Here is a 16,872-nt window from a genome sequence, read left to right as displayed (position 1 = left end):
CAGGAAATGATAAAATAGTACTAAATAGATAATCAATAAATGAAAAAGAAAGCAGAAAACATTAATGATATTGAAAATAATACGTTTATAGGAGAAGAAGTATAAAAAACGGTAATTTGGAAAATAGATTTCGAAATCATAATAGAAATAGAGAATATTTTATATAGTATATAAAAAAATAAATTGAAAAACTAAGAAGAAAATATTAATCTATGTTAATAATACCTTAATTTAATTTAAGAAAGCAGTTTAGAGAATATTGAAAAAGTAGTAATGGATTTTAGTTTTCAAAAAAGTATTCTTAAAATGCATATTTTGGAAAGAATTTGTGTTATATTATGTTTATATGAATATTTAAATAAAGAAGATTAAGATTAAGAAGAAAATTTGTTTTCAGTAACTAATTGTATGCAATTTATTCATTAAAATTTTATTGTTTTAATAGAAATAATAGCAAATAAAATCCAGATAGTTAAAAAGATGAAAAAATTAATAATATTATAAACTAAAGAAAATAAATAAAAAGAATTTAGAATATTTTAAATAAAACAAAGAAATAAAATATCATAGATGATTAATGTGATATTGTTATTCCTATTTTAAAGTCTTTCATTTTCAATTATGATATTTCACCTTACAAAACAATTTAAAAAATTATTATAGACATTGAGAAACAGTCTATATCAAGATCTTCAATTAAAAAAATTAATACTTTATAAAAATAAGTAAGTAAATATATGTTTATTATTTTAATAAATTTTTAAAGATAGGTGATTTATTAACTAAAGTAACATAAGAAAAGTAATAAAAAATAAAAGAATTAGAGTAATTAATAGAAAAAGAAAAATAAAAGGAAAAAGAAAAAGAAAAATAAAAGGAAAAAGAAAAAGAAAAAGAAAAAGAAAAGGAAAAAGAAAAGGAAAAAGAAAAGGAAAAAGAAAAGGAAAAGGAAAAGGAAAAGGAAAAGAAAAGTTAAAAGATTAAGAAAATTCGAAAGAAAAAGAAATATTAAAAGAATAAGAAGAAAAATAATAGTAATTAAAAAAAAAAGATCAATAATAAAAATAATAAAATTAGAATAAATCTTAATAAAGTTAAGAAAATAATAATAATAAATCGATAATGATGAAGATGAATAATAATAAGAATAAGAATAAGAATAAGAGCCTTAGATTGGATCAGTTCCCTCGCCTTATGTTCCTTCATTAAAAAATCCTGATTAATATACTCTTGTTTTAGATTTAGATGAAACTTTAGTTCATTACTAAGAAGTAAATACATAAATATTTAATAAATATATAAATATATAAATATAATATAAATAATATTAAAAAATTAAAATATAATAAAAATTTATAAAAACAAAAAAAATTATAATTATAATTTCATTTCTATTCTTTTTTTTTTAAAAAAAAAAACTAATAAATTATATTTAAAACAAAAATTCTTAAATTTAATATTTTTTAAATACTATATATATATACATTATATTTTTTAATTATTAAATTTTTAAGCTTGAGGATGGCGGTTAATTTTTAGTAAGACCTTATGCCGAAACATTTCTAGAGGAAATGGCTTAATATTATGAAATAATAATTTTTACGGCTGCATTACCAGAATATGCAAACTTCATTTTAGATATAATAGATTAAAAATAGAACATATCATATAAACTATACAGGCAGCATACCGTCGCTTATGAAAATTCTTATGTTAAGGTTTAAATCATATTTCTTTCTTGTTTATATTTTTTTTATTTTTTCTGTATTTTTTTTAAATACTCAATCAAAAGAAGGATATTATTATTTTTTTTATCCGCCTTTTTTATTTTTGATTGAAGTTTTTTTTTTAAAGAAAAATAAATTAAAAAATAACACTAACAAATAATATATTATCAATTAAAAAAAATAATAAAATTTTAATTTAAAATAGGATTTATCTAAAATCGGAAGAGAATTATCTAAAATTATTATTATTGATAATTTACCTGAAAATTTTATTTTGCAAGCAGACAATGGGATATTTATATAAAGCTGGTTTGGTGATCCTGATGATAGAGCCTTATTTGATTTATCTCCATTATTAAAAGGTTAAATAAAAAAAAAAAAAAAATTTTTAAATAAAATAATTAAAAAAATGAAATTATACAGAAATTGTTACTAATAAAAAATATAGAGATGTTAGAATTGCTTTGAAAAAATTCAGATAAAAAATGATTTAAAATATTGAAAAAGGAGTTAAAGATCCCCATTTAAACTTAAGATTGGATGATCAAGATTGAAATTTGAAATTATTAAAATCATATTTAAAAATAAAACTAAATTTATATAATTATATTTACTATATTATTTCTGTTCTATAATTAAAAATAAAATATAAAAGTATAATTAATGTGATTTTATAATTAAATTTTCTAAAGCTATTGACTATTCTTTATATCAATTTATTATACTTAACTAAAAATATTTTTATATATTATAAAAAATTATAATATTTTTATTTTTAAATTTAAATAATTATCTTTAAAAAAATATTTATTTAAAATTAGATAATATATACGTCAAAATTAGAATTTTATTACGTGTAAAATTTATAAATATATAATTAATTTATTTGATATTTATATATATTTTTTCATTTTTCCTCATGTAAGATTTTAATATTTTCAAAAAATTTAAGATAAAAACTAATTACATAATACATATTTTTTAATTAATTTATCTTATAAAATTGATTATATAAAAAAAAAATTATAATTTAAAAAAAAAATGTTCATAAAATTAGTGTAGAAATTCAACAAAGTTCCTTAATAATATATCAAGCATTCCAATTTTTTCGGTTCTTGCAATATAGATTCACTTCATATTTACCCAAAAGATGTTTAAGAAAAAGTATTGAAAAAGATGTAAACACATATTTCTTAACCAACTCTCCGTCCAACAAAAGAAAGAGAAAAATATTCTGAAGAATATGATCGAACACCTCACTGTAACGGTTGCTAAAAATGCAATAACTGGGAGCGTGATATTCCTTTAATGACAATCTAAGAAGCACTTCGTGAAGCTATAAGATGCTTGAAATGTAATGATGCTCCATGTTAGAAAGGATGTACAACATCCATAGATATCAAGACATTTATATACAATATATAAAATAAAAACTGGTATGGAGCTGCCAAATGTATTCTTTCTGATAATCCTTTAGGTTTAACTTGTGGTTAATTATGCCCCATAAGTGAATTATGTGCAAGAAATTGTAACGTAAGCCACACAGAATAAGGAGCAATAAAAATAAACAGACTCTAAGAATTAGCAGTGCGTATATTTAAAGAAATGGGAGTCAAATAAATTAAAGATCCATCTCTTGTTAATCTTCCTCCTTCTTATAAAACACCTATAGCCTTAATTGGAGCAGGACCAGCTTCTTTAAGTTGTGCTACTTTTCTTGGAAGAATGGGTTATGAAAATATAAATATTTTTGAAAGAGAAAGTCGTGGAGGTGGTATTACTTCAAATGAAATCCCTTAAAACAGAGCTCCGATAGAAGAAGCTTTGTGGGAAATTTAAATGGTTGAATAACTTGGTGTCAAATTCCATTATAATAAGGCTTTAGGAAAAGATTTCTCTCTTGAAGATCTCAGAAATTAAGGGTTTGAAACTATATTTTTAGGAATAGGTCTCACTGAGCCTAATACAGGGACTAAAGGAGCATCTAAAGAATTTGCATTAAGTGCTGAAAGAGCTAGATAGGCAAATAATTTTCATTACTCAAAGCATTTCTTATTGAAAGTAGGAGAAGTTATAAAATAAACAAAACCTAAAGCAGTAATTGATTTACCTAAAATGGATGGACATGTAGTTGTATTAGGAATTGGTGATACTGCTTTAGATTGTGCTCGTTCTGCTTTTAGATTGGGCGCTAAAAGAGTAACTGTAGTTTTCAGAAGAGGGTTTTAAGACATGAGAGCAAACGATGAAATATTTGAACCAGGAAGACAAGAAGGAATAAACTTTGTTGCTTATTCATCTCCTTTAGAATATGAGTTCAATGAAAAAGGGAATGTAAAAGCAGTAAAATTTGATAAATATTTGCCTTAAAATAATGATCCTGATAACTTAAAATATAAATAAACAGACTAAAACTATTCTTTACCTTGTGATCATATAGTTTAGTCTTTCGGATGTCAACTTCCTGATCAAGATTGGGTAAAGAAAATTAAAAAATCAGATTCTTTAATAGATGTTGATTACAGTACAAATAAAACTAAAGCTTATGATTGGCTTTTTGTAGGAGGTGATGCAATTGGAACTAAAAACTTAGTCGATGCTGTAAATGATGGAAAAACAGCTTCTTGGTTTATGCACAAATATATTTAAGAAAAAGCTGGATATTAAGTTCCTACAGAACCTATATTACCTGGCTTCTATACTGAAATTGATCTTGTAGATATTTCAACCGAAGTTTGTGGAGTAAAAATGAATAATCCTTTTGGTTTGGCAAGTGCTCCTCCGACAACATCATACCCTATGATTTCTAGATCTTTTGATATCGGATATGACTTTGCAGTAATTAAAACTTTAGTTTTGGACAAGGATACAGTTTCAAATATTTCCCCAAGAATTTATAAATTAACAAGTGATCCTTTAAAGCTTGAACCTTCTTTCGGTAATATTGAATTAGTGTCTGAAAAATCTCTAGAATATTGGGTAAAAGGCGCAATTTAAATTAAAAAAGACTACCCAAATAAAATTCTTATTGGTTCTTTGATGGCCGGAAATAACGAATAAGATTGGTATGATATTGTTGAAAAAACAAAAGAAGCACCTTTTGATATGATAGAACTTAATCTCTCATGTCCTCATGGAATGAATGAAAAAGGAATGGGTAGAGCTTGTGGAGAAGATCCAGATGTAGTAAGATAAATAACAAAATGGGTAACTTCTAAAACGAAAGTTCCTATAATTATAAAAATAACTCCAAATTATGGTCAAGCAGAACTTTTAGCCTAGGCAGCTTACGAAGGAGGGGCAAAAGCAGTTACCTTAACAAATACTATGCCTGGTTTAATTGATCCTTATCCTGATGGAGAATTTTCTAATGGAGTTGGTGTTAAAAAATAAGTTACTCCTGGAGGTTCTACAGGCTCGATTTTGAGACCTTTTGCTTTAAGAAAATGTGTTGATGTTGCTAAATATGTTCCCTAAATTGAAATTTTCGGAAGTGGAGGTATTATTAGTGGAGATCATGCACTTTCTTACATTTAATATGGTGCTAAAGCTCTTTAAATATGTTCAGCTGTTTAAAATTTAGATGCTGCAACAGTATTTTATGATTTAAAAACAAGTTTATAGGCTAACTTATATTTATTGGGAGATGAAAAAGCAAGATAAAAAGGATGGAAAGGATAATATCCTCCTTATGGTTTCTAAAAAATGAATAACGAACCTAATTCAAGTAAATTTGTTAAACCCCCTAAAATTCTATAATTAGTCGCTAGTAAATTAAATAATGTATCTCCTATTGAAAAAATGTCAAGAAATATTATTGAAGTTCCAGAAATAAACAAAGATCATTGCTTAGAATGCGGAAGATGCTATGTTTCTTGTACTGACTCAGGTTATTAAGCTATCTAATTTGATGGTTTTAATACTATTCCGAGAATTATTGAAGACGATTGTACTGGTTGTGCTGTTTGTGTATCATCATGTCCAGTAGAAAATGCTATTAAAATGGTACCAAGGAAAACTCCTTATACTGTCAATAGAGGAATTCCACCTGGTAATGATTGCCCTGAAATTCATTTAAATACGGTTCCTCCTTTTAAACCTTGAGAATTATATCAGTAACGATGATAGAAATATTAATATTATATAATATTTGCTTTTTATAAAAATAATATTATTATTTAAAAATTATTTACTTTTATATTTATATTTTAATTATTAAAAACTTTTATATTTTTATTTAAATTTAATTATTTAAAATATTAATTATTAATTTCTCATATTCTTTATTTTTATTTACTTTATTTTTTTTTAAAAAAAAATATTATTGAATATTAACATGTATCATATGTTATTAATTAATTTATTTATATAAATAAAACTAGTAATAATTTTTAATATATTTTTATTTTTAAATTTTTTAGGTTTTATAAAAAATTTAAAATAATTTATATATAAAAATATTTATTATTGTAAATTTTATCATAATAATATAATAATTTTTAATATTATTTTATTTAATATAAGCGTTACAGTATATATTATTTTATAATTCTCTACTATTTACACTTTTAGATTAAAAATTATTTTTAGGAAAAATATAATTAACAAATAAAAATTTATATTGTAAATTTTTTAAATTTAGAAAAATTATAATAATAATTTTTTAAAAAAAATTAAAATATAAAAAAAAAAAATTATTAAACCAAAAATTTTTATTAATTTATTCATATTTTGTTATTAAAATTAAAAGAATTATGTTAAATGATATTATTTTCTATATTATTTATTAATAAAAACATTATTAATTTTAAATTAAAAATAATTATATAATTAGCTTTATTCACAAAATATTAGAAATTTTATTTTTTCCTTTAAATCAGATGATATATAAATAATTTAAAGGAATAAGTAAAAATAAATAATTTAATAAATATAATTTAATGTAAAATTATTTTTATAGATATTAAAGATTTTTTACATTAGACTTAAAAATATATAAACTTATAAATTTTATTTATATTTTAAAATTTCATTTTAAATAAAACATAGAAATTTAAAATTATATAAAATTAAATGTATTTTTAAAAATATAATTATGACTAAGTAATGTATTTAAATCAAAAAAACTTAAATATTACAATAATATAATTAATTTTAATATTAATAACTGAAATAAATCTCAATATAAATAATAAAAGCAAAAATATACTGTATTTCACACAGAGTATATCCCCTTTTACTTAAAGAAAATTAATCTTTAGTTAAGATATTGATTTTTGAATAAAATAAATTAAATGAAAATCCTTTAAAATTTAATATATTTAAGGTTTCAAAAAAGACTAATTTAAAAAAACTTTTCTTCTGAAAAAAATAAAGGAACGGGAAAATCTCATTTCTAAAAATATATTTTTAATTAATATAAAAAAAATAAAAATGACAACCAGGGTGGGACTCGAACCCACAACCTTCAGATTAGAAGTCTGCTGCGCTACCATTGCGCCACCCGGCTGAATACATTTTATATAATTTTTTATTTAATTTAAAAAATATTTTCTTATAATTAGTAAATATATTTTTTGTAATAAATATTTTTTTTTTATAATATAAATCAAAACATTAATAAAATTTAATTTGATATTATATTTAAGTAATTTTATTTAATAAATTGATTTAATTAATTATTATTTATAAGTTTTTTTTTTTTATTTTAATAAATAATTATTATTAGATTTGTTTTTTCTGTTTCTTAAATTATTTTTATTAAAAACAATGGCTGAATATTTTAAATCTACAGAATAAAAAAATGATGAAACTCTATAAATTAACTTTTAAAATAATTAATCATAAACTTTTTATTAATTTAAAAACCCTAATATTATGAAATAATCTACTTCATCCTAAATAATTATTTAGAATGCAGCACTTTCTCCATAAAAATATTAAACATATAATGCTACAGGTTAGGCTTCTACTCATAATTTAGAAAACTTTGATAGAAATTTTAAGACTACAGTTTAGTGGGATTAATAGCAATAATTATAAATGCAAAGAAATATATAGGATAATAAAATTTAAATATATGAAAATAATAAAAACTAAAATGAATATTAAAATCAAACCTAATTCACTTTAAATTAAAGTGACTAAAATAATGAAATAGTAAAAACAGAAATTTTAAAAAAGTAAATAAAAAAATAAATACTTTATATATTCTTATAATAGTAATGAATCAGCGAATAATAAATATAAAAACGAAATATCTGAATTACTTATATAAATTTGTAATTTAAGAGAAATCGTTATTTAGAAAGATAAGGAAATATAGATATTAAAACTATAAAAACCCTAATAAGATCTTAAAACAAGTACAGATAGAAACAAGTGAAATTTTTAAAATATTATTTTGATAAAAATATTTTTTTTTAAAAAAATTAGTTTGATTTTTATTTAAAACTAAGACTAAATAGTTAAAGAATATTAAAATCAAATAGAAAATTTGAAACAGACTATTTAATAAAAAGATTCTTTAATAAAGTAAAACTAATAAAATAAATTTAATACAAAAAAAATATAAAGATTTAAGAAAAAAATTTAAATTAATATAATTTTAAATTATATAAATTATATTTATATATATATATGTATATATATATTATATATTATATATATATATGTATACATATTTTAGTGATTATGTTATTTAAATGAATTCTTTAAAATAAGAAATTTAAATATAAAACAAAAATATGCACTCTTCTAATTATCTGTATATTAGTAAAAATGATTATAATTTATAATTAAAATAGCTTGCTGATAATGTACAATAATTATCAGAATTGTTATAATAAAAATCCAAAGAAAACCAAGAACTAAATGCAAAAATTAAAATGTTAGAATAAAATAACAATAATTTTATTATTTAATCATCTCAATAAAATTAATTTAAAAGTTCAAATTAACAAATATAATAAAATTAATTAAATATATCTTAAATTAATGAATATGAATCTAAAATAAATTAACTATTGTAAGATTTATAAGGATAAACTTCTAAAGTTTAAACTTATTTAATGTAAATAGATTAACTAAAGAAAGAAACAAATAAATATGAATAAAGAATTTAAAAAATTTAAATAGATAATTAAGAAGAATTAGATAGGCTACAACTATTAACAAATGCCAGAATTTAGGAAAGCGAAGAACTTAGAAAAATATTATATTAATTATAATCTCTAGTATTAAAAAATAATTAATATTAATCAAAAATAGAAGAAGATAATGTAAACATTTAATATTTATAAATGTTATTAGAGGAACAATAAAAATAACAATAAAATTATGAATAAAATAAATAACTAGAAATACAGTTAGTTTAAAATAAGTTAAAAGATAAAGAATAAGAACTATTTGCAAGATAATAATAATAATCATTACTAATTGGAAAAACTTAAGAAATGGATACTGAGTTATAAAAAAAATAAATGTAAATTTAAAAAATTTAAAACCTTTATTAAGATAAAGAATCTAAATATGAAAATTAAATTTAGTTATTGTAAAAATAAATTGAAGGTTTAATTACTGTTTTAACTAATAAAGAAAAAGAATTAAAATTAAAAAATGTTTATATAGGCAATTATTAAGATAAAGTTTAAAATATAGATCGCTAATAAGAAGAAATTAAAAAATTAAAAGAAATAAATATCTCAAAAGCTTTTTAAGAAGAAGACTTAAAAAAATAAATTATCTAAATTTAAACTGATTATTAAAGTCCTTAAATTTAAATGAAATAATTTGCTTTAGAAAACTAAAAACTTAAATAAAAGCTAAAAGAACTGTAAATAAGGTTCGGGGTAGAAGATGAAAATGATAATCAAGAAGGTGATAAAATAATAAAGTCAAGAAAAACAACTAGAACTATACAAGGTAACTGTGGAGGTGATAAAAAATAATTTGGCTTTTGGAAAGATGGACAATTTATATATTATGATGACTTTTTATCTGATGTTGGAAATGGAAATGGGAGTGAAAGTGGAAATGGAAATGGAAATGATTTAAGAATAAAAATCAAATATTTAATATAGGAACTTTACAAAAAATAAATGCAAATTTAAGAATTAGAAAAGAGATTTAATAATCCTTAATTTTTGATTTAGTTATAAAAAGAAAATCCTCATATTTTCAATTAGAATTTTTAATAATAAATATAATCTTGTACACTATAAATTTAAAATAAAGAAAAAGAAAATTAATATTTAAAATAATAAATTTAAAACTTAAATATAGAAATTAAATTATTATAATAATAAGGGGAATTTGGAGATTCTGATGAGTAAAGTGCTATTAAAATCGAATAAGCAATTTTCGGATAAGATGGAGTTTAACGAAGAAAACCTAAAACTTATTAAGAGTATGTTTAAGAAAATAAAGATATAAAATTTTAAATGAATGATTTATAAAAGTAGGTTATTTTTCATAAACAAAATGAATCTAGATCCCTTGAACTTGATTAAGCTAATAAAGAGCTTAGACTAAAATTAGAATAATTAATTTCCTAACTACAAACTTAAGGAGTTTACAATGTAGAATAGCATTAAGTTAGTAATTTACCATAAAAAGAAATTAATAATTATCAAGTAGTTTAAAATGTCAAGATGGATTAAAACCGCTCTATTTAATACAATGATAAAAATAAATATAAAGGTAATATTGTCACTTCTTAAATTATTGGAAATCCTTCTGTTTAATCTGGATTTTAAGAACTCAACAACGAAATTATAAACAAACCTAAAAATGCTATAAATAATTATAAATAAAGTTATGTCTTAAGCAATGGACTAAACAATTAGAATCAAATAAGAGTATCTACTTATAGCTATAAATGATTGCTTTTTATTGAATAAAATATAATTTATTTTTATATTTTAAAAAGTTATTATAAAAGAATAACATTTAATGAAATTCATATTATTACTAATCAACATAATTTTTTATTTTAAGTTATTAAAAAAAAAATATATGTAAAATATAAAAAAATCAAATAAACAAAAAAAGAAGCTTAATTAAATGCTTATTTTTTATATATTCCTTTTAATAATTTAGTTGGAATTTTATTTTAAAACTAAAACATAAATGCATTTATATAAATTTATTTTATACTCTTTTATTTTTAAATACGTGATAATAATTATTTCAGAAACAATTTGTTTTGATAATATATCTGATATTTTAAATTAAAAAAATAAAATATTTATCTTTAATAATTTTTTTTCAAACATAAAAAGAGAAATTATTAAAATGTCTGAAAAAGAAGAACTTGAAAAGAAACTAAGAGAATTAAAATAAAGGAGATAAGCACGTACACATAGATCTAATATTGAAGAAACTGTAGAAAATTTAGTCCGTTAAAAAGAAGCAAAAAGTATTATTCCAGAAGAAGAATAAAAAACAGAAATTAAAAATACATCTCCAATAAAATAATAATAATAAAATTAATAAAAATAATGTGAATAATAGCAAGCTAACATTTAGCCTTAAAAAATAAGAAATATGGAATTTGTCTAATTTGTTGGAGAAATAAATATTGTTTCAAAAGAGAAATAAACCTATGAAGTAAAAATTCAGTGTAATTTAGATTAGGAAAAATAATTTCATAATTAACCTGATTATGTAGAAGAAAAAGAGAAAACTTAAAGTATGAAAGTTTAAACAAGCAATACTTAAAAATAAGAACAATAAGAAATAATTAAAAGTCCGACTTAAATAATTGGCAATAAATAATAAATATTTACTTAACCTGAAAAAGGTAAAAATATAAATAATGAATTTAAAGATACTTTATTAAAAGAAAAAATATATTATATAAATTTTATTATAATATTTTATTTTATTTTTTAATATTTTTTTTTAAAGTAACTCTTTCTCAAGAAGATATAAGCCATATAACAAAATCCAAAAATTTTTTAGATTTTTTCCATAGAAGTTCAAAGCTAGTTGAAAAAGTGTTAGAAAAAGATTAAATAGATATATGCGCTTTAGAAGATATAATAGGATAATAAGTTCATAATGAATAAAATGTCACGTAAGATAACAAAAAATATTTATATAAAAATTAAAAAAAAGAAAATCATACTTAACACACTATTTGAAACTAAAGGATACATAATATAGCTAAAATAGAGTTATAACAAGTTTAGAGTGGTCTCCAAACGTAATAAAAATAAAAAATATGTTTAAACCTTTATTTTTATTTTTCTTCTTTTAAAAAAAAAAAGAGGAATGATTTGCTCCTTGCCTCATATTCTTAAAACGAATAAGGAAACATAAATGACCCTGTAGGATTAGTAGCTTTATGGTCATTAGGCTTAAAATCTAGACCTGAATTTTATTGCTTTTGTTAATCTTAAGTTACAGTAGCAAAGTTTTATCCTTATCAAGAGAATTTGATTTTAGGAGGACTATATAATGGATAAATTGTATTATGGGATTTAAGAGCAAAAACTTTACCTGTATCAAGAACATCTTTTACAGTAGGGCATTCTTATCCTATTTATTCCTTAGATGTTGTAGGCTCTTTAAATGCTCATAATATAGTTTCAGTTTCAAATGATGGAAAATTATGTACTTGGAATTTAAGTATGGGTACTATGTTACAAAAAACAGTTGATTAATAACTTCAAAATGCTCAAAATAGTACTAAATAAAAGCAAGATATTAATGTGACTTGCATGCAATTTCCTTAAGGAGATACAAATAATTTTTATATAGGAGCTGAAGATGGTTAAATATATAGATCTTAATTGCATTAAAAATAAAATAATTCAAGTCAAAATATTGTTTCTTAATGCCAAGCACATGATGCTATGATTTCTTCTTTAAGTATTAGTAATGATCCTAATGGAGTTCATTAAGTATTTTTAATTTTTTTTTTTATTGTGAAAATTTATAATTTTTTTTTTTTTAAAAAAAAAAAGTTGTCTGGATTAGTTCTCACTAGCTCTTTTGATTGGACTGTAAAACTATGGAATCCTAAACAGGGTGGTGAATTTAAACATATATAAACTTTTGATTACTCAGAAGATTATGTTTTTGATGTATAATGGAATACTGTAATTTTTATATTTAGAATGAAATAATAATTTAAATTTATTATTTATAATTAAAAAAATAGGTTAATCCAACTATATTTGCTTCTGTTGATGGCGAAGGCTATTTAGATATATTTGATTTAAGTGAAGATATTGAAAATCCTTAATATCACGAATAGGAAGGTATATTATTTATTTAAATTTAATAAAAGTATATTTATTTAAAAGATAAATATGCATTAAATAAATGCAAATGGAGTAATGATGGGTTAAAAATAGCTACAGGAGATTCTAGAGGAACAATCAATATTTATAATTTAGACAAAAAGGTATTTTAATTATACATTTATATATTATTTTATTTATTTATTTATTATATTATTTTTATCTTCTGAAAGTATTTAAGATTTAATGAAAACAAATTAAACATAATCTAAGAATTTTATTAAGAAAAATGAAACAAAAAAATGATATGAAATATAAAAAAAAAATTAAAATTTTTAAATACATATATAACATAATGCAATTAAAATAAAATAAATTTAAACCAATATTTATAAAACACATACTATTTTCTTTTTGCTTTATTTAAAAAATTAATTATTATGTAAATAGTAAATAAAATTTTAAAAAATTATAATAATATAGTATCCTAATTATATTTACAATATAGTATTAATTTTTTTTAAAGTAGCTATATTTATTTTATTTTATTAAAATTAGGATAATTTATCTTTTTAAAAACGATAAATTTTAAAATATTATTATTACTATTTCTTTCATGTATTTCTTAATAAAAAATTATTATAATGTTTTTTTAAAATAATCAAACTTATAAAATATAAAATATTAATAAATATGAATTATTTAAAAATAAAATAAAATAATATTTTAAATTTATTGTAAATTAATCAAAATATTATACATTCTACTTATTCTTTATTTAAATTAAATAATTTTTATTTAAGTAAATATTTTTTTTCTTATAATAAATTTTAAAATAAAAATACGCTTTTAGTAAAAAGAAAACTAATCATAACAAATTTAAATATAGGCAATAGAACTATCTATTTTTTACCATTTTATTCAAAATAAGAAGATGAATTAACAAACGCAATATTATTAAACAAATAAAAGACCCAGTTAAACTAGTAATATTTTTAAGAGGAAAATCAGATATAAATTTTTAAAATGATGAAAACTATAAACGATTATGAACCAAATCAATAGGATGCTATAATTCATTAAAAAGCAAGTCTTGTAAGTAAAGAACTAAATTTATAAAATGGAAACAAATGCAAATGTTGTAACCGTTAAGTAGATAGATAATTATTAAATGTGAATTTCAATAATACAGAACTGAGTTTTTTAGGAAGCGGTTATACTTTATACTTTGAATTTTTAAAGTTTTGTATTTAAATGTTAATAGTAGTATTTTTTTCTTCTGGGTTTTTTAATATTATTACTAATATAGCTTTTGGAGAAGATTGCTTAGAATTTGAAATTTTTTAAAATCTAGATAAATAATAAGTATTTTTTTTTTAAAAAAAAAATTATAATTATTTTATATTTTTAGTAAAATTAAAGTTGTTTAAAATATTGGATGACAGTTGCAAGTTTAGGAAATAAAAGAAGCCAGTAAGAACTTATGACAACATAATCATTTTTTAATTTGGGAACAATTATAATTTTAATAATTTGGTTTTAAAGATTTCGGTTTAAAATTAGAAAACTAATTATTAATTGTGATTCTATGGCTGTAAGAGAAAGTGATTACGCAATATTAATTTCTAATCTTCCTAAAAGACTAAAATTAGATTATAGATCAAAAGGTTAAAGTTATTAATTTATTCTAAAGGAATTTCTAGCAAATAATTTACTTCCAGATCAAATTGTTAAAATATCTAGAATAATATTGTGTTTTAATGATACTAATTATATAGATTTAAAATATAATTGTTAAATATAAGTTTTTTTAAAAATAATAATAATAATAATAATAATATATATATATATATAAAATAAATATACTTTTTTATTTAAATTAATATAAAAAATAGCTAAGTGAATAATTTAATACTATTTTAAATAATTAAAAAAATTCCGGGGAATAATTAAACGAATAAACATTAAGAAACATTAAAAAATTAAAATTAAAATCTTTAAAATAACGTTATTTTAATGAATTTAAATATTTAATTGATGATATATGGGAATTGTAAAATTTTACTGGATATGCATATATAATTTTGTCTACTGAAACTGAATAATAATAAATTATTGATTTTTATAAATAAGCTAGTTTTATTGAAAATTGGATTGCTGGTAAGAAAAATAATAATAGTAAATTTATGGGAAATGAATTAAAAATAATTGAAGCACCAGAACCAAATGATATTTTATGGAAAAATTATAAATATTAATAAAATTAAAAATTTATTAGAAGAGTTTTATTAATTATTGTCACTTTAATAGCATTAGGAGGATCTTTTGGTTTAATTTATCTATTTTATTTTCTTTAATAATATGTAAAAGATAATAATTAAAAATATAATGCAGATTTAAATGCTATGTCTTTAGCAATTTCATTATTAATTTCTTGTTTAAAACCTATTTTGATATTTTTTATTGATGCTTCTTCTAATTATGAAGTTAGAACTACGTATTCTTCATTAATTATTTCTAAATCTTTCAAAAAAGGTGTTAGTAATTTTCTTAACTCAAGTGTGATATTATTCATTATCTAAATAAACATTTATAGAGAAGGAGATGTATACGGAAGGTTGTTTAAGAAAGGTCAATTTTAAAAATAAAAGAATTTAAATTAATATTTTTAATTAATAAAAATATAGGAGGGCTAACTTATAATATGAATACAATTTTTTTAACTTAAATGGTTGTTAATAATTTAGTTTCTTTAATAAATATTCCTTATTTATAAAAATATATGACTATAAAATTTATTTATGAAAAACACAAATCAGTCAAGAATTTATTTAATACATAAGAAAAATTGAATTAGTAAATAAATAATTATATCATAATTTTTCTTTTATTATTTTTATAAGACTTTATGAATATCCTGAATTTAATATTGAATAACAATATGCAAATATCTTAGAAACTATGTATTCAGTTTTATTTTATGCACCTTTATCTCCTTTATGTTTAATATGGACAATAATATCATTAAGTTTAAAATACTTCATTGATAAAGTATTTATTTATGTATTTTCAATTTTATAAAAAAAAAACTAAGTATAAGTTAGTCAGAAGATCATGTGTAAAAAGCAATATAAGTTATAATGTTTGTTTGTAAATGACTGAAAGTATTGAATATGGTTTACCTTTGTATAGTCTTTCAAATATGGTATTTTTTATCTATGTTTCTAAAACAAATGATTCTTTATCATTATCAATTTTTGGATTCATTTTAGGAATTTTTCATTGTATTTTGCCAATGTAGAAATTAAATGAAATACTTTTTAAAGTAAAAAATGATTTCGAAAATGAAAAAAAATATGATGAAATGAAAGACTAATTTTCAATTGTAAATATATATATATATATATATATATATATATATATATATATATACATATAAATATAGAGATATAATACTTTCAATAATATCACTAAGAATGATATCCTATATTAAAATAATATATAATATTGTTTTTCTAAAATTTAAAACAAAAAAAATAATCTCAAATAAAGTAAGATAATTACTTAAGTAGTTAATAATTTAAATATTAATGATATTACTTTTACTGCCAATGAAAGAGAGTAATGATTAAATTAAATTTAAATTTTTTAAGCTTATTGAATATTTAAAAACAAATTATTTGATATTTTATATTCAAATTTTAGTTTTTTTTTAATTAATTTTAATATTCTAATAATATGTTTATCTAAAAATAGTTTATATAAAACTAAATGTGCTTTTTCTTAAATATTTTTATTTTTAATATAAATCTAATCATAATTATATATATAAAATTGGTTTTTTATTGTATATTTTAATAAAAAAATTGATATTTAAAAAAACAAAATAATACATT

The 16,872-nt window shown here is 19.4% G+C and overlaps 4 protein-coding genes and 1 non-coding gene across 5 annotated transcripts, besides 23 other annotated features; 4 read left to right on the top strand and 1 right to left on the bottom strand. All coding sequences in view use genetic code 6, as the record gives it.

The window, feature by feature from the left end:
• Nucleotides 1-39: 39 nt before the first annotated feature.
• Nucleotides 40-1,881, top strand: IMG5_196160 (NLI interacting factor-like phosphatase family protein, putative; the record flags this gene model as incomplete). The annotated part of the gene is made up of 4 exons (XM_004024294.1): nt 40-111; nt 767-971; nt 1,078-1,271; nt 1,515-1,881. The coding sequence occupies 4 exons, from the start codon at nt 40-42 to the stop codon at nt 1,836-1,838; spliced, it is 795 nt and encodes a 264-aa protein (XP_004024343.1). The 3' UTR covers nt 1,839-1,881.
• Nucleotides 835-971: a microsatellite.
• Nucleotides 835-1,023: a microsatellite.
• Nucleotides 836-972: a microsatellite.
• Nucleotides 1,134-1,165: a microsatellite.
• Nucleotides 1,273-1,344: a microsatellite.
• Nucleotides 1,291-1,315: a microsatellite.
• Nucleotides 1,293-1,383: a microsatellite.
• Nucleotides 1,882-2,090: 209 nt separating the features above from the next.
• Nucleotides 2,091-2,138: a microsatellite.
• A 588-nt stretch (nt 2,139-2,726) lies between these two features.
• Nucleotides 2,727-2,770: a microsatellite.
• IMG5_196150 (hypothetical protein) lies at nt 2,769-5,831 on the top strand (the record flags this gene model as incomplete). The annotated part of the gene is made up of 1 exon (XM_004024293.1): nt 2,769-5,831. The coding sequence occupies one exon, from the start codon at nt 2,769-2,771 to the stop codon at nt 5,829-5,831; it is 3,063 nt and encodes a 1,020-aa protein (XP_004024342.1).
• Nucleotides 5,832-5,900: 69 nt separating this feature from the next.
• Nucleotides 5,901-5,989: a microsatellite.
• Nucleotides 5,961-5,995: a microsatellite.
• A 13-nt stretch (nt 5,996-6,008) lies between these two features.
• Nucleotides 6,009-6,038: a microsatellite.
• A 1,126-nt stretch (nt 6,039-7,164) lies between these two features.
• Nucleotides 7,165-7,236, bottom strand: IMG5_196140. The gene has a single exon. It is a non-coding gene; the product is annotated as a tRNA-Arg (tRNA).
• Nucleotides 7,237-7,367: 131 nt separating this feature from the next.
• Nucleotides 7,368-7,415: a microsatellite.
• Nucleotides 7,416-8,317: 902 nt separating this feature from the next.
• Nucleotides 8,318-8,347: a microsatellite.
• Nucleotides 8,341-8,410: a microsatellite.
• A 1,322-nt stretch (nt 8,411-9,732) lies between these two features.
• Nucleotides 9,733-9,776: a microsatellite.
• Nucleotides 9,777-11,021: 1,245 nt separating this feature from the next.
• Nucleotides 11,022-13,282, top strand: IMG5_196130 (hypothetical protein; the record flags this gene model as incomplete). The annotated part of the gene is made up of 7 exons (XM_004024292.1): nt 11,022-11,529; nt 11,637-11,805; nt 11,847-11,934; nt 11,999-12,634; nt 12,698-12,832; nt 12,895-13,140; nt 13,262-13,282. The coding sequence occupies 7 exons, from the start codon at nt 11,022-11,024 to the stop codon at nt 13,280-13,282; spliced, it is 1,803 nt and encodes a 600-aa protein (XP_004024341.1).
• Nucleotides 11,195-11,228: a microsatellite.
• Nucleotides 13,156-13,195: a microsatellite.
• Nucleotides 13,283-13,452: 170 nt separating the features above from the next.
• Nucleotides 13,453-13,499: a microsatellite.
• A 245-nt stretch (nt 13,500-13,744) lies between these two features.
• Nucleotides 13,745-13,791: a microsatellite.
• Nucleotides 13,792-14,230: 439 nt separating this feature from the next.
• On the top strand, nt 14,231-16,604 carry IMG5_196120 (protein kinase domain protein; the record flags this gene model as incomplete). The annotated part of the gene is made up of 6 exons (XM_004024291.1): nt 14,231-14,341; nt 14,388-14,643; nt 14,720-15,607; nt 15,664-15,832; nt 15,880-16,027; nt 16,071-16,604. The coding sequence occupies 6 exons, from the start codon at nt 14,231-14,233 to the stop codon at nt 16,602-16,604; spliced, it is 2,106 nt and encodes a 701-aa protein (XP_004024340.1).
• Nucleotides 14,792-14,816: a microsatellite.
• Nucleotides 16,366-16,420: a microsatellite.
• A 101-nt stretch (nt 16,605-16,705) lies between the features above and the next one.
• Nucleotides 16,706-16,743: a microsatellite.
• Nucleotides 16,744-16,872: the final 129 nt, after the last annotated feature.

Source organism: Ichthyophthirius multifiliis (genome assembly GCF_000220395.1).
Source record: "Ichthyophthirius multifiliis unplaced genomic scaffold scaff_1120509251399, whole genome shotgun sequence".
NCBI classification, from domain to species: Eukaryota; Ciliophora; class Oligohymenophorea; order Hymenostomatida; genus Ichthyophthirius; species Ichthyophthirius multifiliis.
This window is presented reverse-complemented; position numbering and strand designations above follow the sequence as displayed.